Genomic DNA, 26,280 nt, shown 5'->3' with positions numbered 1-26,280 from the left:
TTGGTATGCCCAGTACATGGGTCAAGATGAGAGAAAGGCAACCGCGATTCATTTAAAAAGCCTCTCAGCAGCAAGAGCTACCTAGTCACAGGTGGAAATGACACTCAAGATTTACCTTTGTTTCCCTAAGCCAAACCAATGTTTCCCCTCAGCTGAATTTTACCACTGGACTGATCCTGTAAGTCAAAAGGGAGTTAGTTTCTTAATATCATTTGTAAGAATGTGAGCAATTGGAGAAAATCTTCTAACGCTGGCAACAAAAACGTGATTTTGCTAGACAAAGGAGAAACCAACATAGAAAAGGAACTGAAGAAAGCCATCCAAAGTGTGAGAACAACTGAAAGATAGTAACAGATATCAACTGCATCAAATGATCACCATGAAGTATTGAATGACAGTGCACTGCAGAGACCCTATTCAAGATAATCGGTTCCCGTTTTTCTACCACAGTTAAATTTTTAAATATTGCATTTTCCAAGATCTAAGACACACGTTCAAAAACTACACATGACTGTGAGGAGACCCTGGCGTCTGAGTTTTCAGCCTATTAATTTATTCTCCTGCAAAGCACTAGGTGGTGGTTCTGTCGCTCAGTCGTGTCTGACTCTTTGCGACCCCACGGACTGCAGCACGCCAGGATTCCCTGTCCATCACCAACTCCGGAGCTTGCTCAAACTCATGTCCACCGAGTCGGTGATGCCATCCAACCAATGCACTAGATACTGCGTTACTTATAGAAATAAAAGATGAAACCAGGTGCATCTGTACTCTTCAGGTTACAGTGGGAAGACATACACAGGCCACTTTCAGATCTGTCATGGGGTGAGCTCAGTGTGACGAGACACCCAGGAGTCAGGGAAGCCTCCCAGAGGCAGCCACCTCTCGTCTGAGAACTGAAGCCCAGGAAGAAGCCAGCTGGCACAGATCAGAGACAGGGAGGATGAAGGGGTGATCAAACAGACGGAACCACGCACGCAAAGCCTGCGGGGCAGGACGGGTAGCCCATCACACCCACAGGAGGGACAGAGGCCTTCAGACTCCAAGCACAGGTATGCAACAGATTCTGAAGCATAAGCAGGAAGCGACCCAGCTACAGAGGGAGGCAGGCTGCAAAGCGCAAGTACAACGCTGAGGAATTCTGAGGACTCTTGCAAAGTCAAGCCACGTAGATGACTGCATGCCAGGCAGGCTCGTCTGCTCTCCCTGTTCCCTCTCCCCAGTGCCCCCTTCCCACCCAGGGACCCAAAGGGGTGCTTCTGCCACATTACTAAACATAACAGACCTTTAAAACTAAGGCCAGACTCTCAGCCTGGCCAGATGAGTTTGGTCAACACAGTTCACAGCACGTGGGACCTGTAGGCTTCTGCAAGGCACGGGGTCTTTGGTTCGCCCGTGGGTCCCATTTGTTCCTTTACCTGGCTACTGACACTCCTTATCTACCCGCCGCTGAGGACATCTGAGTCTGCCTCTGGTCTAGACTATTGGGAGCAGCATCACAAGTGAGCAGAGAGTGATCTCCAAGTTCCTCATATGTGAAGAGAACCAGGACTTCCCTGGCGGCCCCGTGGTTAACACTTTGTTTTCCAGTGCTAGGGGTGTGGGTTCGATCCCTGGTCAGGGAGCTATGATCCCACATGATTTGGGGCCAAAAAAAACAAAACATAAAACAGAAGCAATATTGTAGCAAGTCCAATAAGGACTTAAAAACATGGTCCACATCAAAAAAATCTTTTAAAAAAGGGGGGTACCATGACAACCACCCAAATGCAGAGGATGGCAACTCGTTAGTTGTCAGGAAGTGCTGCTCAGGTCTTGAGGAGTTCTCTTTCATCGTAGAAAATATATTTTTATTGAAAACATTTTGCTAGGTGAAATAATAAGCCTGTCACAAAAGGACAAATCAAATGCCTAGAAACAGAAAGCAGAATGGTGGTTGCCAGGGGTTACGGGGAGGGAGGTGAGGAGTTAGGCTTTCTTGGGTAGCATTTCAGTTGGGAAAGATGAAAAGAGTTCAGGAGATGCAAGGTGGGGATGGCTGCTGGACTGTACACTTAAAATGGTTAAGGTGGTAAATTTCATATTACATGTATTTTACCACAATTAAAAAAAAACAGTGATATCTACTCATCAAACTAGCAGTAAAAAGTGAAAAAGTCCAAATAAAAAGTGTGGCAGGATCTGTTGTTGGTGGGGATGAAGGAAGGGTACTCGAATAAACTATGTGTGGACATGGGAATGATTTTAGCTTTTTGGAAAGCAATCTGGCAACATTTCTTAAAATTTAAAATCCTCATTTGACTCAGAAATCTTATTCTGAAAGCCTATCAAATATAAAAAATATATAAGGACATCTATAGGAAACATCTTCGTGGAAACATTCTCCCTCCATGTGAGAAGAGTTTAGAGCACATGTATTTCTTTGCATTCCTGTGGGCTGTGCATTTACTGGGCAGGAAAGCAGACATCACAACACCAACCGACTCTCATCGAATTCCCTGCCAAGCTCAAAGCATAAATGCTTTCTGTCTTTCTCATTCTTTTCCTTCTAAAATTTTACAGAAAATATTCTCTTACATAAGCAGAAGAAAAGACTACTTACTAAAAAGCTGTCTAACCAATGCAATTTTATCATCAAATCGACTTAAGGATGAGAAGTTTAAAAGTCTATTACAAAGTAAGAGAAATAGTGAGAACATATAAGAAGCTGAGAAATGAGGGTGAGTGAACCACATTAAGCTTCAAACATTCAATTTTCCAAAATATGTCAAATCAAAAATTTTATGTCGCCTCAGTAAGACTCACTTAAGGCAAAATAAAATACTATTAAAATGATCCTAATAAAAGTAGGAACATTAACTGGTCACAAGAAGGTTACCACATAGGTAGCATGATTTCTCTGGATTTTTATTCATTTAAAATAGGTAGTTGGCTTTTCTTCCTATACAGCCTTTTTTTAAAAAACTCTGAGCAGATGATCCCATGATAAATACAATCTCCTCAAGTACCACTCATCAGCTGATTACGATTATAAAAAAGAAAACTCAGAGCAAAGCTACTTTTACTTCATTTCCCTGCCTCAATGGTTAATTTTAAGAAGGATTTCTAGTATGCACTTAATGTCCTGAGTTCTGTTTGAGACCAGACCTGTCTCCTTGAATTTCCAAAGGCTCTACCCACCTCCTTACAACACTCATAAATGGAATATACCAACTGAAGACTCACTGATCATTTCTATCATTTCCATGTCAACAAATACAGACTTCTACAGATTGGGCTTTCTTGAAACGGAATACACTTGAACAGTTGAGAAAAGTAATCCTGACCAGTTGTTGCCCTAAGTATCATCTCCCAAATCTACAGTGACATATTTACAATTAAAGCCATTCTAACTCCTTACGATGATGCAGAGCACTGGGACATCTTGGAAAGCAAATCATCTGTTGCTCTTAACTGTGTGCCAATTTTGACGTCGGTACCAGTTCATTGAAGAGTGCTGAATGATTACTGCTGTAACTTCTGCAACAGAAACGTTTCCTGCGGTTACATCCTTTACAACTGGCACTCTGGACAAAGTTCTTAAGATGGGTTAGTTTCCAGGACAGTCGCTGACATAAGAGATCGAGTTTATAGCACAATAAATTCTTGCTAACATGTACCAGGAGACTGAGCCACCTGTAGAGGCAGAGCTGACAAACCACCAACCTCGGGAGATGTTCTGAGACATTTACTGACTCCCATGGTTTGAGAGGTCAGCGACACAAACCGCATCCTCAGCTAACAGAGCTCTCAATCTCCGTTTATATACTTGTTTCTAAATGGTCACCTACAGGTTTAGGCTGAGAATGGTGGGCATCTCAGGTTGTTTTCAGGGAAAACCATCAGAAGTTTATGAAAGCATTTTGGGACAATGGAAATCAACTTCAGCTTAAAAATTTTAACCAAGGAACACCCTTCCTTTTTCCACTTTTCTCCATAAACCATGCTTACAGAGTTAGCTACTTAGGGCTTTGAGGTCAGAGTTGGGTTTGAGTCTTAGCTTTGTCACTGATGTGGCTCAGTAATAAAGAATCCACCTGCCAACGCAGGAGATGCTAGAGATAACCTTGGCTCAGGAAGATCCCCTGGAGAAGGAAATGGCTACCCACTCCAGTATTCTTGTCTGGAAAATCCTATGGACAGAGGAGCCTGGCAGGCTACAGTCCATGGGGTTGCAAAGAGTCGGACAGGACTGAGCGACTGAGCACACACACAGCCTCTGTCACTGATTAGCTGTGCCACTTGCTGAAGCTGCTCAATGGCAAGTGTCTGCCGGTGTGACAATGTACACAAACACACTGCTATTATCTCAATGGTACACAAACAAACGGAGGTGAACCTTCCGGTATATATCTTCTCAGGAGCAGAGCCTCCAGGATCTTAACTTTGGCTGCCACTGTATTTTGGTTTCTGGAGATCTGGTCTTGAATGGAGAGAAACTGCCTAGCATTTTCATCAACTTACTGCATTCCTTGCTTTTTCTTCTAAAAGATTTTTAATGGATACTTCCCCATTAGATGTACGTAGGCAGAATTTTAGTAAACTTTTGTTTCAAGTTAGGATTTAGGTTACTCCTTTGAGAAATCTAACAGTTTAGGACTTTTGATCTGTGCCCACACCTCGTATCATGCAGTGAATCTCTTCTACAAAACAGTATTACAGCTTTTAATGTCATCAATCACTGACTTGATAATAAAACAGAGCTATTTTAACAATTGGAAAAGCTGCTCACCCTCGGTCTACATCCAATTTCAGTGGCATTTATTCTCACCAGGATTCAGAGCAGCCCCTTTACTGGTTTCAAACACACACTTTGTATTTAACATGTGTGCAGGGGGTTTTGGCATGGGACATATAAAATTACAGGCCCCCTGACGTCTAGACACAATTCCATAAAGTAACCACTTAGGGAGCTCTGCCTACTCTGCAGGATGTGTTCAGCCTGACAAGTAGTAAAAGTACTGTGAACAGGTATCATTTCTTTAACACTGACAATGTGCCAGGCAATCGGCATACACCTACCACCTCCCGCTGCCGAAACATCATGATACGCAAGGTGCTTCCCCATCTCCATTCTACAGCAGGCAATCAGGGAGAACTTGCCCAGCACATGGTGAAACTGGAGCACGGAGAGTCGGGGACAGGAATACCCAACTGCCATTCCTACCTCTGTCTTTCACTGTGTGACTGTGGATGCATGATTTAATTCCTCTAATTAACTTCCTCATCAAAACACAAGGATACCACCTCACACCTACAGACACTACAGAAATGAAGCCAGAGACTGTCCATTCCAGTGCCCAGATCATAGCTGCCTTTCATACACGTTCACCATGATGAGTACTAGAGACAGTGACATTGCACTTTGGACACAGATTCCTAGGTTAGGATTCCAGCTTAGCACGGGATGTCTACACCGAATCTGGAAAATGAGATACCATCAACGTAATTTGTTACAATTAAAATTAAGAAAAAGAAGATGTTAGAAAAACAAAACCTATGCAGACAAAGTAAAATTGTGGTTGACAGAGGCTGGGGGAGGGGAGCCTGGGGGATGATGGTTTAATGGATTCAGAGTTTCAATGTCACAAAACGACAAGAGTTATGAGGATGAGCGATGGTTATAGCTGCACAAGCATGTCAATGCATTTGCTACTGCTGAACTGTACATTTAAAAAATGGTAAGATGTACATTTTTATGTTGTGTGTGTTTTACCACAGTTAAAGCCAAAATTAAACATTAAGCTTTATGAGACAGAATCTGGAAGTACGGTCTTTGCTGGAAATTTTATATAAGGAAATGGAATTACGATCTATTTTAAATATAACAGAATTGTTTTATTATGAGACCTTAGTAGAATCTTAAACAGTGGGAAGAATATTTATCCTATGATTTACCTGTATAATATGAATACATAAATAAATAAATAACTCCCTGGGATTAATTTCCAACTGATTTCTTAATTAGCTATTTAATAACAATAAGTGGGCCCCTGCAATGTGTTCTAGAAACCTGAAGGTAACAGAATGGTCAGCATCGCCTTATCAGATGTGATGAAAGAAGGCAGAGGGCCCTTTCTGTGATTCTAGACACAGCATTTTCTATTTTAAAAGACCTGGTCTATGGTAGTAGCATGAATGCAACACGGGTACACACCTCTCTGCACCTCTGTTGCTCTTGGTAACTGTTTTTCCCCAAACAAATCTCATAGAACATATAGCAGAATGATGTCATAATGCAATTTCTAAAGGAAAAACTACTTACATGTGAAGAAAGTTTACTGATGTTTCAACTTAAATCTTAAACATATTTCAGTAGCTGTTAAAGTATTTGATACAGAGTTGATTTTTTAAAAATCTTTACTGAAAGCAGTAATCACAAGTATCTAAAATGGATACTTGTGATTATCTAAAACAAGAAGAATTACAAAATTCTTCTTGTAATCCAGCTAGCAACTGATGATTTTCAAAAGATCATAATCAGATATGTTGATTAACATCTATTGAATACCCTTTTAGATTACTATTCTTTTATAAGCTATAATTTCAGGTCATATTGGATAGTAAAAAAAAAAGGGGGGGAGAATTAGTACTTATGTAATGGAAAGTTAAAGACAAGAGAGACAGCCTAGTCTGTTTTATTACATAAATGAAGAAATACAATTTTTAGTTACATTCATAACAGTCTCTCCTCACTAGAGGAAAGACAATTTGCTTGATTTTTCAAGTAATTTAAAAATCACTTTAATTTCCTGGCTTGTGTGACAAAGGATGTGTAATGGCTCAATAGAGGTTAATTTTCACTACTAAAATAATTTTTTTTGTTCCCATCCTCTCCCTGTGGGTCATGACTGTAAATTATAACTTACTCAGCCTATTAAAGAAAATAGCTATCAGTACCTGAAAACACCAATTTTCTGCCTAGAAAACAGTTTGACAGTGAGAAACTTTGTAAAAAGGGAAATCGTTCCTAGTTCTGGTTCCCTCGTGCACAGTTTGCACTGCTTCACAGAAAAAGGCAAGGTTAATTCCTAAGGCTTGATAGGATTATTTTTGCTTTATAGATAATTTTTAAGATATGGTAGAGGATAACAACTGGAGAAGGAAACGGCAACCCACTCCAGTATTCTTGCCTGGAGAATCTCATGGACAGAGGAGCCTGGCGGGCTACAGTCCATGGGGTCGCAAGAGTCGGACACGCCTTAGTGACTAAACCACCACCACCAGAGGCTAAGAAGAAGATACACTGTTTAGACTTAAAAAAGTGTGGTATCTAGCATTCCATGCCTTTCTGTTAAAAAAAATGGACGGTAGCCCATGCCCAGCCCAATACCTAGTTTTAAGTATCCACCAGATGCTGGTTGAATTGAAGGAAAGTGCCTGATTTCTGAGTCTACACTGTGGGCATATATATGGCATTTTCCTTTCCATTTTCAGTGACTGCTCTCCCCCACATCGGCCCTGGCCCTGTTGGTTCCCATGCTCTTCACTGTCTACTTCTTTTTTCATTATTATTTTTTGGATGTGGACCATTTTTTATTGAATTTGTTACAATACTGCTTCTGTTGCATGCTTTTTGATTTTTTTTGGTCACAAGGCATGTGGGATCTTGGCTCCCCAACTAGGGCTTGAACCCACACCCCCTGCTTTAGAAGGCGAAGTCTTAATCACTAGACCACCACAGAAGTTCCTCCACTGTCTTCTGAGCACCTGCTCCTGGTTTGATTCTTCAAGTTCTGAACCAAGTTCTTCATGTTTCACTGACATCTGACCTTAGCCATGATTACAGCTCTGTTCTGTGAAATGCTAGTTAAATTAGGTGCAGGTCAGCTATCTCAATATTTGGGTGATGTCATATGGATAATTTGAATTTTAAGTATCACCAGTGATAGCAACTAACGGTCTTCAAATACACCTTAATCAGATGTGTCCGAAGAACATTTAATTTTTATTTTTTAATTGGAGGATAATTGCTTTGCAATGTTGTTCTGGCTTCTGCCTATAAAAACAAGGTGTATCAGCCATAAGCATATACATGGCCTTTCACCTCCCTCCCACTCCACACCCCATCCCACTCGTCTAGGTGATCACAGAGCACCAGGCTGAGCTCCCTGTGTTACACAGCGATCTCCCGCTAGCTACCTGTTTTACACACGGTCATGTGTATATTTCATTGCTACTTTCTCAGTCTGTCCCACCCTCTTCTTCCTCCTCTGCGTCAACAATTAATTTTAAATACTGAAATCAAAGGTTGTTTGAAGGACCTTTTCATCTATTATCATTTAATGACATTTCAGAAATGGTTTACCCACTATTCTCCTTGAAAAACAGCGATTTTTCTATTCATTTTATTAAAGTGAACTCTAAGGTGAACTGTGGACTCTGTTGATTATGATGTGCCAATGCAGCTCATCTTCAACTCAGAAAAAAAAAGGTATCATGTATCACTCTGTTAATAATGACTATTAATGTGAGCGGAGGGAGTACATGGGGAATTTCTGTACCTTCCTGTCAATTTTGTTGTAAACTTAAAACTGCTTTTAAAAGAAGTCTCAAAGAATTAACACTCAGGGTAGACATTTTTGGTTAAAATTTTGTTTCACTTATAAATATGTATATATATTACATGCATATTTTATATAATATTTTGTATATAATATAAATAATACATCATATAACATATAAAATCACATAAAATATATTACTTTATTTTTATACTATATACAAACATACAAAATATAGACCATATTATGTATAAAATATTATATAATCATATATTATATAATATTATATACATGTTTGTTGTATTGTGATGAAAAATGTTTTTTTTAGATCTAAAAAGTTTGTATGTAGTCCACTGTAGTTATACTGGCAAAGAAAAGCACAAATTATCCTCAAAAAATAAATAAAATAAAAACGGTGATTTTTATTTAAGATTTCTAATTAATAGCTACTAATAATCTTCATTCCTATTCTCTTTCTGAATGCAACTTCAATTTATATTGGATAATAAAAAAACAGGACAATTAGTGCTCATGTAATGCTAGCAATATCAAATTGCTGAGCCTGGTTCAACTGGGAAAATGCTTGGTACAGGCTGGAGGAAAAACAATCAACCTAGACTAATTCTGTACTGGTTTTCCAATTAAGCTGGTCAGCATGGGTGGGAGGGCAGGAGAATGCAGCGTGTTTTAGAAAGCCTGGTGCAATTAATTAAAATGGGAAGAAAGCAAAAAGTAGTTGTGATCTCCAAAATTGTTTAAGATGTAGAAAAGAGTGTAAAAACTCTCTCTGTTCTTTGTCTGATCCTGTATTTAGGCAGATTAAATTTAAATCCTGATCTCACAATGAACTAAGAATTTGAAAAAGAATAAATACAACTGAATCACTCTGCTGTTCACCTAAAACTAACACAACATCGTTAACCAACTATACTAAGTTGCTTCAGTCGTGCTGGACCCCATGGACTATAGCCTGCCAGGCTCCTCTGTCCAAGGGATTCTCTAGGCAAGAATCCTGGAGTGGGCAGCCATGCCCTTCTCCAGGGGATGTTCCTGACCTGGGGATAGAATCTGTGTCTTTCACGTCTTCTGCATTGGCAGGAGGATTCTTTACCGCCAGCACCATCGGATATTCCTACATAAAATAAAAAGTTAAAAAAAATCCTTATCTTAAATACAAAGGTTTCCCCAGTATTACCCTCCAGTCCATGAGCAATATGGACCTGCCTAAGTCTTACCTAAAGTGAAATATGCCTTTCTTTAATTTTTACTGATTTTCCCCCTTCAAAGCAAATATTTAACATATGCAAAAAGTAGCTGGAATTAAATATTCTACAATTTATTGAGAACCAAGGTATACTAATTTAATGACTTCAGAAGGGCATACTGATTTTTAAATGCAGTGTTTGTAAAGTAACCCTTTACAAAAATTGTTTCTAAAGCAGTTTCAATACAGGTGAACTAATTTTTATCCTCCTCACTCTGAGATGGGTAGAACAGATACTTTCAAGATTTATTTTCTCTTGATTACAGAAGTGGAAACAGAAGTTCATATTTGCTCAAATCATTCCAGACTCAAGGCAGATTGTCTGACCCCAGGGTCTATTCTCTCTCTACTCACGCTATAACTTAATATAAAGATGACCCTAGAGCCTGTGCTGGTGATGTATTATCACACAGACAGGGGAATCTGGCATGCTGCAGTCCATGGGGTTGCAGAGTCGGACGTGACTTAGCGGCTGGACAACAACAACTGGAGAACTCTTGCAGGGTTTCAACTGCTGGATAATAGCCAAGGAGCCTTTCACTAAGACATTAAGTGGTCATTATGGCTTCAAAAAGGATTGTGTGACTCTCCAAACTTAAGCCCTGGTTCTTCCTTCAGAACTGTAGAAGAAAATAAAAGAAGGGATTCGGAGGGAAGAAGTAATTGTGTCCCCCTGCCAGTTATACAGTTTTGACTCCTTTGAAACAAATATAATTTTATTGAGCCTATATATTTGCTTAGATGACAAAGAATCTGCCTGCAATGCAGGAGATCCAGGTTCAATCCCTGGGTCGGGAAGATCCCCTGGAGAAGAAAATGGAAACCCACTGCAGTATTCTTGCATGGCAAATCCTGTGGACAGAGGAGCCTGGTGGGCTACAGACCATGGGGTCGCAAAGAGCTGGACACGACTGAGCCACAATCATTTTCACTTTCACTCATCTACAGTGCTGTGTGTGTGAATTTCAATTAAACTTTCTAAAAACTTCATCCCATTTATGCCCCCTAATTTGCCACAAGTGACTTTTCAACTCTTGTTCACGTTTATGATGACCCTCTAGAGTTTTATTCTTTAATCTTTTATTTCATTTGCTTTATTTTGTGGTCTGGGGCTTCCCTGGTGGCTCGGACGGTAAAGAATCTGCCTGCGATGTGGGAGGCCCAGGTTTGGCCTTACCATTAAAAAAGTAAACAGAACCTCTCTGTGAAGCTGAATCAGGTTGTCAAAGGCCAGTGCTTTCACAGAGCCTTTAGCCTGATACTTATAAGGAGAAAATATGTTGGCCAAAATGTTTGGGTTTTTCTGTAAGATGTTATGAAAAAAACCCAAACAAACTTTTTGGCCAACCCAACACACTTCTCACTCTTCCGGAGGGATCGGGCTTTCTTCCACGTGGTGGAAGAGTTCACTATTAATCAGCAACACAGCAGGGACTGGAAGGCGATGCTTCTGTAAATCTAATGTTATAGTCAACACATTCCAAGTGCTGACGCTGATGGAAAAGAGCTTCAAATAGGGCCAACCCGAGGGCCACGGGCAACAAGCTGCTTTGCTCTGAGAGGGGTGAGCTTCATTCCTTGGGGGTGACCTCCCTAGAAGTGGATCTGGTCTCAGATATCGGAGGGAGGAGGTACACAAGCATGCGAGATTCAGAGAACATGACCATGTGCACAGATGCTTTTGTGATCATTTCAGGTGGTTCTGGAGTCTATCTGCTGGTGTTCGCGCTTTCCCCCTCCCCTGAGTATGCCTCTCACAGGGTGACAGGGTGAGGTGGGGCAGAGCTCTGAACACACTGCGTGCCTGCATGTGTACATGTTACAGGTATCTTTCTAAAAAAGATTGTATTGGAGTGGAGTTGATTTACAATGCTGTGTTAGTATCAGGCGTTCAGCAAAGTAAATCAGTTAAACATATACATCTATCTACTCTTTTTTACAGGTATCTTATCTCTTCAGAAATCATAAGTCTCACTCTCTTCCTGCCCTAAGAAGTCAGGATGGGCAGTGAACAAAAATACTCAAGGAATAAGGGTAAAAGAAAAAAAAAAAAAGCCACTATGCTGAATATGTCTGTCTTTAAAGAGCAAAAAATTAGAGCAAAGTTTTTGGAGACCTGAAACATGGGCATTTTGTTTTGGCTACAGAATGTTTCTGCCTTCCTTATCATTAGTATCTCATTTTGTATTCTCCTGTGATGTCATGAGCTGCTAAAATCATCATTTAGTACCTCTGATACGGGCAGTAACAGTGGCACAAGTCCACCCGACGATCATAATACCCCGCAGGCCTGTTTCACCAGTGCTGAGCACCCAGCACCTTCACCAGGCTTCCAGTTCCACTGCCTAACTTCCCATGTTCTGCACCAAATCAAGCAGTCGCTGACATCTGTTGCCTAAAACTAAGCCAATCTGCCAACTACCAGATACTTAGTTGGGCATTTTAAAATGCACAAGGAAATATCTCCAGGTAAAAATTGAACTGCTTTAGAATTTTGTCTCTGCTTTTCCATACCGACTGCTTTATCTCTTTGGGTGATTCAATCTCAACAGTTTTAAATGCTTCTCATTCTCTCCATTCTCCAAGTGTTTTCTTCCCAAATCTCCATCAGAGACCTCCAACATTGCTCAGAACTAACCCATCATGAGGTCCTGGCCCCTTCTTCCTTCTCACCTCTCCCATCAGGCCTCTGTTTAGTTGCCTCAGTTGCATCCCAAGCCAGGCCCTTTCCACTTTCCATCAGCCACAATCCCATCCCAGTCATCTCTTCTTCCAGGTGGTACCTGCCATGAGCCGCTGCACAGACACCAAGGGGAAACCCTGCCTATGCTGTGTTACTGTTATTCAGTCACTCAGTCATGTTCCGCTCTTTGCGACCCCATGGACTGCAGCACGCCAGGCTTCCCTGTTCACAATCTCCCAGAGTTTGCTCAAACTTATGTCCAAAGAGTCAATGATAGCATCCAACCATCTCATCCTCTGCCACCACCTTCAGTCTTTTCACCTTCAGTCTTTCCCAGCATCAAGGTCTTTTCCAAAGAATCGGCTTTTCACATCAGGTGGCCAAAGTATTGGAGTTTCAGCTTCAGCATCAGTCCTTCCAATGAATATTCAGGGTTGATTTCTTTTAGGATTGACTGGTTTGATCTCCTTGCTGTCCAAGGGACTCCTGCAATGATTTTTTTCCTGATAGTCACGGGGTTTAAGAAGGACTGAGACTTCTCACTGCACCATGACAGCCTTCACCCAGCCCCCGTGTCTTTGTTCAGCCACCTTCTCCATTTCTGGGCACTGGCCAGGCCCTCACTGAACTGCCTTACTGATCAGACTCAAGTTCAAGCCCCCATCTTCCCATCCCTCCACCACTTTAAAGCCTAAATGCCTCCTCATCCTTCCCATCTTCCAGAGCTATGTTGACTGCAGTCAAGTGAGCAATTTTCATTTTCGATGTCAAATCATTCTCAGAAGGGAATCACAGAAGCAGTATGATCCTAATCACGCCCTGGGTGTGGGTTCTGCGAGAGCAGCCCTGCGTCCTTTGGCTCTTGGGTCAGTTTCTGAGCCGCCAGGCATCAAGTGGACAGCAGGGCTGAAGGGTTTGGGGCTTTCAGCTTTCGGGAAGAAAGGTTCTTCCTGCAGTGGTTCTCTGAGCCTGATAGGCTACATCTAATTTTTATCACACACAGGAAATGAAACACAGGAAGATAAAAATTTTCCATAAGGCTTCAGATTAAGATGTTAAAGAAGTACTTTAGGGTGGTAATGGTAATTTTTTAAAAAATAGGGAGTTCATTCCTTAAGAAGAAAAATAGAGACTACCCAATTTCTTTCCCATTAGGGCAACAGAAATTCAAATGAGAGTTTCAACTTGGAATGGCTAGGAGTTAATTATTTAGGGTATAGCGAGGTAACTGTTAAATTATAATGTGCTCTTCGTAAGTGTTCTAAAGCCAGAAATGTTGCCCTACTTTTCGAGGGGTAAAAATAGTTGGGCTCTGATGTGCCTCTGTGTGGGGCAGTACAGCTTGAGTGCTAAGTGGACAGAGTCAGCAGGCCTGGGCTTCCAGGGTTCAAATCCCAGTTCCGCCACTTCATTTGATCTGGGTGACCTCGGACTAACTTACTCGCCTCTCACCTGCCTCAGATGACTAACTGCTAACATGAGGGAGATAATAATCATACCTATTTAATAGGATTATCATGAGGATTAAAATGATAATGTGTAATAAAGTTCTTAGCATAATAGGCACAAAAGAAGTACTCAAATATTTACTACTGTGGCTATTAATTTTAAGAATTGAAGGATCATACCATTAAGCCTTGCTAAAAAATAGTCACTGTCTTCCTTGTCATAAAGATACTTAAAGGGCTCAGTTTTAAAGATCGTACCATGCAAAACCCACAAAACATTCACGCTGAACAAGGTGGTTACGAGGGAAAAAATGAAACAAAATATGGAGGACTTAGCACAGTTCCTGCCTGGGTTGAGTAACTGCTCCACGAATAACAGTGATTACTATAGGTGCAGGAAAAATAAAGCATGTTTCTAGCAGTGTACCTTAAGATAAGCCAAACAATTCCATTAATACCAATGGGAGAGTTGCTTTAAAAAAAAAAATTCAGGTTATTGCTGTTGTTCAGTCCTGAAGTCGTGTCCAACTCTTTGCAACCCCATGGACTGCAGCACACCAGGCTTCCCTGTCCTCCACTATCTCCCAGAGTTTGCTCAAACTCATGTTCATTGAGTCTGTGATGCTATCTAACCATCTGTCCTCTGCCACCCTCTTCTCCTTTTGCCTTCCATCTTTCCCAGCATCAGGGTTATAATTCACATGAAAAATAGAGGCACATTACAACCAAAGCAGCTCATGAAAACTTTCTTCTAAATAGGTGGTTTCCTAATCTAGTATTTAAGAACACTGTGAGTCAGGTGAGTCACCACTGTCTGTGGGCTTGGGATGAGAAAGCTAAGTCTGTGGCTGATCTCTGCCAAGGTCAAAGGGCATACTTTCTCTATCCCAATTCTTGGTTCACTCTCCTTTCTCTTGTTCTCATCTTCCCTTTGTCCTGCTTTTCATTTCACTTACAAGAAATTTCATTTTGTCTCATGGAAACCTGTGAGTTGCTTCAGAACTAGATAGATGGGTTGCAAACAAACACCGAGGCAGGGGAAATACCTGAAAATGACTGTGCTTCCAATTTAGACTCTTCAAATTTGCTACGTGAAGTGCACCTTTGTTTACATTTTTTTTTTACATTTATTTATTCATTTTTAAAATTTTTTGGCCACAGCACAGGGCATGTGGGATCTTAGTTCCCTAACCAGGGTTCAAATCCATGCTCCCTTCCTTGGAAGCTTGGAGTCTTAGCCACTGGACCACCAGGGGAGTTCTTCATTTAAAATTTTAAACAACAAGAACTTCTCTTTGGAATACTACTTTACTTTTGGTTTACATGTCCCTACTCAAAATCATTTTCAAATAAATCACTTCAACATAGTTTTGATTTCAGAGAAACAGTGACAGAATCAAGGGGAATCCTACACACACACACACACACACACACACACATACATACACACTTTGGTGATCACTGATCAACAAATGTGGCTTGAGCATCTGCCACATATGTGGCATTATTTCTGTCCAGGGTTGGCAAATCAAATTTCCTTGCTACCATGTTTGGTTGGGGGCTTTGGACTGGCTGAGATTCAAAAAGAATCAAGCTTAATGATAAATAAAGAGCAAAAACTGGGATTGAAAGTCCCACAGCTGCAATTATCTGAAGTTCAGCTCAACTTGGAAGAACCAGAGACAAAGTAACTAAAAATTTTCTGTGTACAACTTGGAGGACATTATTCACACATGTGTCACACACACACACACACACAATGTCCTAGATTTACGTTCTCTAAGGTTCTAATCTTGCCTTATTCCTTGTCTATTTCTTGGGCAAATGCATCTATTTTCATGGGTGATGATTCTATAAACCTTTATTCTCCATACTGCCCTATTCCCCAAGCTTCCGAATCACAAATTTAACTTTCTGTTAGACACGTCTGAAGGTTTACTGACATTTCAAACTCACTGTCCTGAACAGAGTCTCATTCCAACCCCCTTAATTCTGGCAGTGCTTATTTTCCTGAGCAGCTATCACCTTTTCACATGCTACACAAATAACTCATTTATTATATTTAATCTCTCCACTACCTCTCGCTGGAATGTAAGCTCCACCATGGCAAGGATCTTGGTCTATTTTGTTCACCTGATCTTCATCCAAGAAGTCCATAGGTTTGTCTAGAATTCTGCTGCTGCAAAGTTGCTTCAGTCATGTCTGACTCTTTTGCAACCCCATGGACCGTGGCCTGCCAGGCTCCTCTGTCCATGGAATTCTCCAGGCAAAAATACTGGAGTGGGTTGCCATGCCCTCCTCCAGGAGATCTTCCCAACCCAGGGATTGAACCTGAATCTTTTACGTCTCCTGCATTGGCAGGTGGGTTCTTTACCACTAGCACCACTTGGGAAGACCTTGTCTGGAATAGTGCCTGCCATTCAGTGAATACAGAATATACATTTCTTGAATGAATGACCTTTGCCTCCCGTAACCCCAAAGCTGCTTCCACTCCAGGTCCCCAATCTCCGCAGAGGGCAGAAGCAGTGAAGCTTGGGGAAACATCCCAAAGCTTTGCTTCTTTACCTCCAATACAGACCCACTAGTGTCACTTCCCGACAGTCCTCACACGCTGTCCCCTCTTCTCTACCCCTAACACTGTTCTATCTCTCGTCATCTCTCATGAAAATGACTTGAAAGAGCCACTGGAGCTTACCCTGTTGAAATAAGCATACCTCCCTACAGCCAGATCTTACATGTGAACCTGCGCTCACCATTCTGCTGCATGGAAACACTAAGAGGGTCTGTTTTTTCCAGAAATAAATACAGGTCCCTCCTTAGAGTCCAGGGCCTGGGTCCAATCCGCACCTTAGTCTCCCGTCCTATCTCCTTGCATCTCATACATTCCCAGGGGCAACACGGAACTGCTTCTGGTGCCCTGTGCAGACAGCCTGTCCTTTCTCCCCCTCAGCACTGCCAATCTCAATCCTTCAAGATTCAGTTTGGGGGTCAACTCTTTAAGAAGCTTCCCTGACCTTCCAGGTTGGCCTAAATGTCATGGCTGTTCCCATGGCAACCAACTGAAAGGATATTTAAAAAAAAAAAATCTGGGCAAACATTTGCAATTAACACTAAAGCCTTGGCCTATATGGGAAAATAATCTAAAAAAGAGTGGATATATGTGTATGTGCAACATTCACTTTGCACCTGAAACTAACACAACATTGTAAATTGACTCTACCCCAATAAAAATTAAAAACAAACCAACAAAAAAACCACTAAAGCCTTGGGCTTAGGTCAGGAGGAAAGAAGTGTCTATAAAAGTCCTAGATACGTTCAACCGGGTAGGTATTTATTTAAGTGCTTAAGTAGCTAGAATCAAGACACCTGGTTCCTAATTTCTGGTAAAAGGAAAAAAAAGACTTAATCTTTAAAGTGTTTCATGAGAAAACTCTAAGTCAGAACGGTCTCTGGTTTGCGACCTCTGACAGCAGTTTCACAGGAGGCTCCATGGCCGCTGGTGTGCACTAGATTCCCGTATGTGGCACACGGAGGAGTATATCACACCATGACCAAAGACATCTAATAAAGTATGTGTTATTTCCTTAATTTTATGTTGCCAATTATAAGGCAATAGCTGTATTAATTACTGTGTAATACCATCCTAATCCTGTGTCAAACTCAATTTAAGTGCTCTATTTTGCAGGATAATCTCACTGTCAATCAATTGTCCAGCCCCCAAGACCTCACATTTGCTCACACTCTCACTTACTTGCTGGTCCTTTTGCTCAAAAGTACACAGCCTGACAGGCATAACTTGGGTCCATGAAACAGCGAGACACACTTTCCTCTGGACCTGTTCAGTTTACTCGTTCAAGTTTAGAAAAGTGAAGCAAATACCTCTCAGGCAACCATTACAGGTCCTTAAAAACATTTTCACCCCAAAGGATATTGTTGATGATATGAAAGATTCTCATCTATATGCTGTGAAGTACACAGGAGGAGGATGAGGAGTGTATGTCCAGATTTGCGTACCTTAAATACTGCAAATCCAAGGACTCCAGAGATTAATCTGCAACTAGGTCTTTCAAAGCCGTGTCATTTCAGGAAATAGATTTATAAGTCTCTTAACTTAAAGGGAAAGATCTGAGTGTTGAAACAGGCATCATATGATTTGACTGGCCATACCAAGATATGGACTCTTTAGCCTAACAGGTCTGCTTACAAAAATATAAATCCAGCTGACTTTACATAATAATGAGCTCTCTTCTTCTCTTACAACACTGCAGTGATTTGTGGTGGCTGTGTCTTTCAGACACTACCTGTATACTGAGCATCCAGAAACAAAATTAGGTTATAAAATAGTCTGCTGAATGTAGTCAGCTCTATTCATTGAGGGATTGCAAAGTAAAATACACATGTGATGAAACCAATGGCAATTTACAGCTGAAAAGAGACAAAGACAGTAAAAACTCCAGAGTAGAATTAGAAGTTGCAGATTAGATGTCAAAAGGCCTGTGTAAATTCTTGGGCCAGGTTTACTGCTAATTTACTGATTTGCAGGGAGGAGAGGAGTCATTTAACCTGGAATGCTCTATGTCATATAGGTCCATTCATGTGTACATTCAAACATTCTTTTAGCGGCTAATAAACATCTGCAGTGTTGCTAGGTTCTAGAGATAAGGTCCTTTCCTGTCCTAAAGACATCGAACAGGGACGCTGAAATTTCACTTGGTATCTCTCAATATTTTCTCTACTGTGCAGCCCTCACAGGTGGCACTGACCCAGTCAGCTCTGAAGGTTCGTTATGGGAGTGAATCTTGGTAGTTCAGTCCACGTTGGAAAATGTGGGAAAGTCCCTCGAGGGAAATTTGAAAGACCCTCCATTCCCCAACGCTTGACCCTTGGTCCCTACATTCTTTGAGAACTGCTAGTCTAGAAAGATCTTACAATTGCAAAGCCCAGTTCTATAGGCAAAATAAAGTACTATGGGAAAAATGAAGCTGCAATGACGAAAAAATGCAGACCTAACCGTGCAAAGTTACTGAATCATTTACATGGTCCCTGTGTACAGACATGGCCAAAGAACTTCAGCATTTTGTTTTTAAAGAAGAGTCAAGATCTAATAGCTTGATGCCACTTTATGATTTATAAAATCTGCAAAAAGATGTTGTTTTCATGTAATTTTTCAAAGCATTAAGTAGGGCAATGTTACCTTTTCCATGTGTATATAAAGAAACTGAGGCCCAGGTAAGCTGCTGCTGCTGCTGCTAAGTCGCTTCAGTCATGTCCGACTCTGTGCGACCCCAGAGACTGCAGCCCACCAAGCTCCTCCGTCCCTGGGATTCTCCAGGCAAGAACACTGGAGTGGGTTGCCATTTCCTTCTCTAAATGAAAGTGAAAAAATAAAGTGAAGTCGCTCAGTCATGTCTGACTCCTAGCGACCCCATGGACTGCAGCCCACCAGGCCCCTCCGTCCATGGGATTTTCCAGGCAAGAGTACTGGAGTGGGTTGCCATTGCCTTCTCTGCAGGTAAGCTATATAATTTGCAATAATCTCACATCTAGTGAGTGGCAAATCCGCAAATTAAACCAAGTCTTTTGACCCTAAAGCCAGCTCCACTTCCCACCACTAGGGAGAACCCTGTTTAAAATATGTGTGTTGGGGTGGGTAATCATGAGAGAGAGAGAGAGAGAGAGAGAGAGAGAGACAGAGACAGAGACAGAGACAGAGACAGTGTGTGTGTGTGTGTGTGTGTGTGTGTGTGTGCACGCATGCGTGCTTATTCTTTCTCTTTTGTCAGATAGGAAAGGTCCTAACAAACATTCAAGGCAAATAAGCAATTCAAATTAAAATTAAAATGATACATTTCCATTGAAAGGTAAAGTAATATGACTCTGAAGTGACATTATTGGCCAAAAAAAAGGTATTCCAGATGAAGCTTACGGTTCTTATTTATTTTTTATTTTTTGGGGGGGGTTATACTAAATGTTTATGAATTAAAAAAAAAGCACATCTATATATCCCACTAGACAGAACACAGAGAACATAATTTACACTTAAATGGTGTGCAGTCCCCTATGTAGTCACCACTACACTATCAGACCCAGCTTCTGAGAGGCATGCTCTAGGGCATAAAGTCTTAAGCCAACAAGCTCAAAACTCACACTGTTGGGTTTTCCCCCGTTCTCTCTCACGTGGCCCTGGTATTGGCAGTTCCTTTCGACTTTTAGCACACTCCCCTTCTCTCAGCTCCCTCTACACTCAAGTGCTTAGAACCCTGTTTTTATATTCTAAGGAGGAGCTTAAGGTTAAAACCAGAAAACAACCTTAGTAAATAGTCAAATATAAAAGCACATATATACACACTTGTGTGTATATATGTGTGTGTGGACACACACTGGGACAGTTTCTCAGTGTTTACATCACTGCCACCATGGTCACTGAGCAGGCATAAAGCATGACATATAGAGTAGGGTTTTCACAAACTTGATAATTATGAAAAATGGAAACAACAGATTATAAGATTTAGTTATGAGGCCTTTGGTTGGATCTAGCTTTGGAGTCATAAGACTCTAATATGGGTTTAAGTTTGATCTTATGATTCTGAACAGGTTAGTTGACTGGGTCTGATCCCAAATATCTTCATCTGTAAAAAATGAATAAGAATAACACTCATATACCATGCTGCTGCTGCTAAGTCGCTTCAGTCGTGTCCGACTCTGTGTGACCCCATAGACGGCAGCCCACCAGGCTCCCCCGTCCCTGGGATTCTCCAGGCAAGAACACTGGAGTGGGTTGCCATTTCCTTCTCCAATGCATGAAAGTGAAAAGTGAAGGTGAAGTCGCTCAGTCGTGTCCGACTCTTCTCGACCCCATGGACTGCAGCCTACCAGGCTCCTTCGTCCATGGGATTTTCCAGGCAAGAGTACTGGAGTGGGTTGCCATTGCCTTCTCATATACCATAGCTTTGTGAAATTAATCCCCTGAATTAGATAAAATATTTTTAAAATAATATCTTATTAAACCAAAAAATTCTGATTCAAAGGTGGTCCTATTTCTTTCACACGCACCCATGATAAGAGAGTAAGCAAGTACAAATTACAAAACAAAAACAAGTCATTACTCTCATGAAGTTTATATTTGAGTGATAAATTCTAATTACCAAATAAAGAGTAAATATGCTATATTAATAAAAGTTTTAAAAGGCACTCATCAAAGTTCATTATCCATTATTACTGATTGGCACTCCAATGAAACAAAAGCATATCCACGTTTAGGCTTTTCCATATTTATATGTCCCTCAGTTATAAAAACAATTCCTTCCTTAGCTACTTCTAGAGAAACTACTTAAAACAACAACAACTAAGCAAAAACATCTAGAAAACCTTTTCGCAGAGAAGGGCAGGTTTTGTAAATAGCCAAAACGTGGGCTCTGATATGAAAGCTGACCTGTAGGTAGGGTAATACAGGACACTCTCTCTGAACGTCCTTCTCTCACTGCTTTATTTTTACTGACCTGTAGGTAGGATAATACAGGACACTCTCTCTGAACGTCCTTCTCTCACTGCTTTATTTTTACTTACCACCTTTGTTCACACATTAATGAGCCTGCGGGGGGAACCCTTATATCGGAAGGTATATAGTGGCATAAGAAAGATGTCAGTGTCAAACCTTATTTATTTTTCTATTACTGAGTCAATCACAGAGTTAAGAAAGAAGAGGGTGGCAGGCAGACAGTCTTAAAAAATTATATTGATTTCAGTTTTATACATACTTCTTTCCCCTGTTTTCTAGAAATCAGCCTTCTCATAATAGACCCCACCTTCTTCTCCAGGAAACGCTCATCCCCACGGTTGGTCTAAGTGGTTCAGGTTGGCCAGAACCAGCCTATCAGATTGCTGCCCTCCCCTGCCATGGTGACTGGTTTGGAGGGGGCCGTGTGAGTCAAGTCAGACTATGGAGATTCAATTGGGGGGTTTTATAATAACTCCTGGGAACTTCAAACCTCTTTTTAAAGGAGGTCTGGTGGCTGTCTCATCACCATGAGAGAAAATACATGAAAAGAGAGCCAGAGCAAAGTCAAGCGAGAGAATGAGATTGCGTGTGAATGACCCGGATTAAGACCATGGCTTGCCCAAAGCCACACCCGTAAGAGTACTTTCCACTTATGTGAGCCAATGAATTTCCATTTGTTCTCAACCCAGTTTCTGTGGAATTTTCTGTCATCTGTAACAAGAGTGCATCTCCTGAGAAATAGATACAGAACTCCTATTATCAATTCAATGCTGGGTTTGGGGACTATTAATTAATTAATTGTGTAAATAACATGAATCATGTGCTATCAATTAAATAATGCAGAATCAATCTCAGAAGCACAGACATAACTATTCAGTCAGCATTCTTCATCTGAGAACTAAGGACATTTCCTGTGGTCATCAGCAAAATAAAGATGAAACATTCAAATCATTTATGCTTAAAAGTCTCTAAAGAATCAGCAAAATAAAGATGAAACATTCAAATCATGTATGCTTAAAAGTCTCTAAAGCACCAATTCATCTCTCAGAAAAATATTCTGAGCAATACACCTGCAGATATCTTGAGGCTGAACTCTTTAGTGAGAATAAGTGTCGATAATACTTATAACACAATACTTCTCCTGATAGCAAAAACTTCTACACTTTGACCAGTCTTAATGCTCATCATTAATTAAACCATCTGGCCTGAATATGATGTTAATTAATTGCTTGGAAGTGAGGCTGGAGTAAGGCAGAAACAAACCAAAAGACCATTTCTTTTTAGGAAGTACGGTTACTTGGACGGAAGCAAAAGCTATCCTGCGTATACTTGAATCTCAGTACAATTTTTCATTTAATACAGTGGTTTGAAAACTTTCAGTAAGAACAAAACTAGGACTCAAATGGAGACACGGAATCTCAAGCAGCTATTAAATGACATAATTCTGTGAGGAATACAGCTTAAATTACACACATGATCCTGATATGTTTTAACTTGCCACAAACACATATATTTATATAGAAACACAGACCAGGCAGACATACTGTTTAAAAAACGCCCTTTTAGATCATGCAAATTAAATTCTGGTGACATACAATTATTTTTCTAAGTCTCAGTGAAAAAAACAAACTGAGATAAATCAACAACCAAAAAACCCAGTGTTTTTGACTGACTGTTCCCAATCCACGATTTCAAATTTTGGCCATTAAATATGGTTCAGTGAAAAATCTCCAAGTGATTTTTAGGCAAGGCATTATTATTCTTTTTCACTGACAGATTATATCTAAAAACACTTTTTGATTATTTCTCAATAATGCTATGGAGTTAACTGTACGAGGAAACTATACACGAAGAAAAAATGTGTAAAGGACACCCACATGAACATTTACCTTCCACTGCTCTTTTGAAGAACACTTTGCAGCTGCCACAGGTTACTACCCCATAATGACATCCTGAAGCCTCATCCCCACACACCAAACATATTTTGGAAGGTCTTGAGGATCCAGTAGAAACACTTCGTAAAGTAGAGCTGGGGAAAGAAATCAAGATTTAAGTAACTACACCACAGTGGCACATTTGCTGTACAGCTTAGCTCAATATCTGTCATTCATCTCAGTTCAATAAATTCAATAAGGTCCCATATCACGTAGGAAATGAAGGCCAAACCTTCATAAGAGGAGTAATGTATTAAATCCCCTATAGCAAAGCCTCTTTTCAGTACTAGGAAACCATAAACAATCTCATGTAAACTTTTTCTTCCTTTTCCTAATTTTGAGACTGCGTACCAAAAATATTATTTGCATTCTAGGTGAACAGGGAGGAGAGAAATCTTGAGCCAAGTCATCATGAAAGTATTTTTGGCATCAAAGGGCTATTGCAATACCTATCAACTCTCTTCACTTGGACTCAGATTGTATCTCAATTATGCCAGGTGAAAAACTCTCCCCTCTCCAAAACAATGCACAAATTAAAATTAATTCTTGTCTGTATTGCCAGCAATTTCACCCTCTAAGCTCCTGCATTGTTTCCATGTTAACTTACCTGGGCGTGTTCAATTCAGTTCACTGTGTTTACCAATTTAAAGAGACATGTGTGTGTGCTAAGTTGCTTCAGTTGTGCCCAATTCTTTACGACCCTATGGACTGTAGCCCCCTCCTCAGATTCCTCCATGCATGGGATTCTCCAGGCAAGAATACTGGAGTGGTTGCCATGTGCTCCTCCAGAGGATCTTCCTGACCCAGGGATCGAACCCACATCTCTTGCGTCTCCTGCATTGGCAGGCGGATTCTTTACCACTAGGACCACCTGGGAAGGGACATAGTCAACACTAAAAACAAGCCACATATGTAACTATCTAAGGGGACTTTCATGGCTACAAACTGAAGGATTCCGTTTTGAGGGATAAATTTAACCCCTGAAGCAACAGTATACATGGAATACTTTTTAAGGAGACTCTTCTCAAGATATATTACATATTCCTGTATTGGGTTATGGCACAATCTGAACAAAACAGTTTTAAATTCTAGTAAGGTCTCATGGTTCAGTGGCAGATGTGGACCAGGCAAACGATGTTTTCTTTCCTAGTCTACATGCATTTATTGAATATCTACCCGCAGGTCCTGCAAAAGGTCCTGAGGAAATAACTGCCCAGCTCCTGTCATCAAAGCTGGTGAAGGCGTGAAGTATCATGGTATGTCCTTAGGTGTGGGGTAGTATGGCGCCACAGCTTTCCGTACCAGTAAGGGTGGGAATACTCCAGTCACAAGGCTTCCCCAAAGCCCTCTGAGTTTTGAAGGATGATTAGACCTTAGCCAGACAAAGATGGGTCAGAGGAGGCAGAATGTGCAATATGAGCTGGAAGGCAAGAGAAATTTGAGCTGGACATGCTGAGGAAATGTCGGGTAGATTTGTTGTATGTCTCTACTACCGCCTTGCTATCCAAGCTTTTGTCTCTATGTTAAACAGCAGGAACATGAAAAAAAAAGACTCAAAGAAAACATATCGAAAGGCTAGAATGGTTAAGTTACCATGATGATTTCTCTATTTTTCGAATTAGCTAAAATGTGGTACTATTGCCTTGATGATTTTTTTAAATGATTTTATATGTTTTAACTACATTCTCATCAGAAACAGATGAAGGAGCCACTGCTCAAGCACTATAGCATGACTGACTTTTTAGAAAACGACTTCTTAAATCAAGGGCTGAAATGATGTTCTCCAAAGTTGTTTCTCCTTCTGAGAAAAGTGCTCTTTATTATTTTTATTAGTGTCCTTTGACTTCTTTATGACATTCAAAACATTCCATTTCAGCACCAATAAATTCTTTGGCATATTAGCCAGTAAAACTCAATCCATACTCTGTCTGACTTTCCTATGCTGCACAGGAAGTACCAGGAAGCCATAAACAATTAGGATATAGCTTAAAAGTCATTACTAACATGTAAGTGCTTTTCTACAACTACAAGCATACACGGGATTTGCACTGAACATTTTTGTGAGCTTTGGTCTGGGTCCTCAAACTTAAAAGCCTCTTAACGTTAGTCTTTGGAACTCTCCTCTCCTCTCCAAACACATTTTCTTGGCAACTGCTACGGACTGAATTGTGTTCCCTGCCCACCCCAAATCGGTAAATTGAAGTCCTGGCCCCTAGGGCATCAGAGGGCAATCTTTTTTCAAAAACTGAAGTACAGTCAGTTTACAATGTTGTGTTAATTTCTGCTGAACACCAAAGAGACTCAGTTATACATGTATATATATTCTTTTCCATTATGGTTATTCTCAGGATATTGAATACCATTCCCTGTGCTATTCAGAAGGACCTTGTTGTTTTCCCATTCTACACGTGATATTGACATCCGTGAACTCCAAAGTAACAATTCATCCTTTCCCTAGCCCCTCAAAACAAGTCTATTCTCCATGTTTGTGAGTTGGTTTCTGCTTTGTAGATAGGTTCATTTTTGCCGTATTTTAGGTTACACATATAAGTGAGATCATATGGTATTTGTCTTTCTGACTTACTTCATTTAGGATGATAATCCCTACTTGCATCCATGTTACCACAAATAGCATTAATTTGTTCTTTTATGGCTGAGTAGTATTCCATTGCATATATGTACCACGTCTTCTTTATCCATTCATTTCTCAATTGGCATTCAGGTTGCTGTTTTCATGTCTTGGCTTTCGTAAATCGTGCTGCTATGAACATGAGGGTACAAAATACCTTGTGAATTACAGTTTTGTCTGGATTTATGCCCAGGAGTGGGATTGTTAGATTGCATGGTAACCTTATTTTTAGTCTTTCACCTAAAACTAAATCTTATTTGGATTTAGTGGAATCTTATTTGGGA

General features: G+C 40.6%; 1 protein-coding gene across 7 annotated transcripts in view; it reads right to left on the bottom strand.

The window, feature by feature from the left end:
- The window catches only part of NR3C2 (nuclear receptor subfamily 3 group C member 2), a 439,920-nt gene that overhangs the window by 197,529 nt on the left and 216,111 nt on the right, over positions 1-26,280 (bottom strand). For 4 of the 7 annotated variants that reach the window (XM_024977376.2, XM_010813714.4, XM_005217508.5 and 1 more), the window contains one exon: positions 23,323-23,462. In XM_024977376.2, the coding sequence (XP_024833144.1) occupies positions 23,323-23,462 (140 nt within the window). Of the gene's footprint in view, positions 1-23,310; positions 23,463-26,280 lie in introns of all 7 variants that reach the window. The other 3 variants (XM_059876106.1, XM_010813712.4, XM_005217506.5) reach the window with 1 other exon arrangement.

The sequence above is a fragment of the Bos taurus genome, chromosome 17 (genome assembly GCF_002263795.3).
Source record: "Bos taurus isolate L1 Dominette 01449 registration number 42190680 breed Hereford chromosome 17, ARS-UCD2.0, whole genome shotgun sequence".
Classification (NCBI taxonomy): domain Eukaryota; kingdom Metazoa; phylum Chordata; class Mammalia; order Artiodactyla; family Bovidae; genus Bos; species Bos taurus.
The sequence above is the reverse complement of the archived record's forward strand: the minus strand, read 5'-3'. Positions and strand labels throughout refer to the sequence as shown.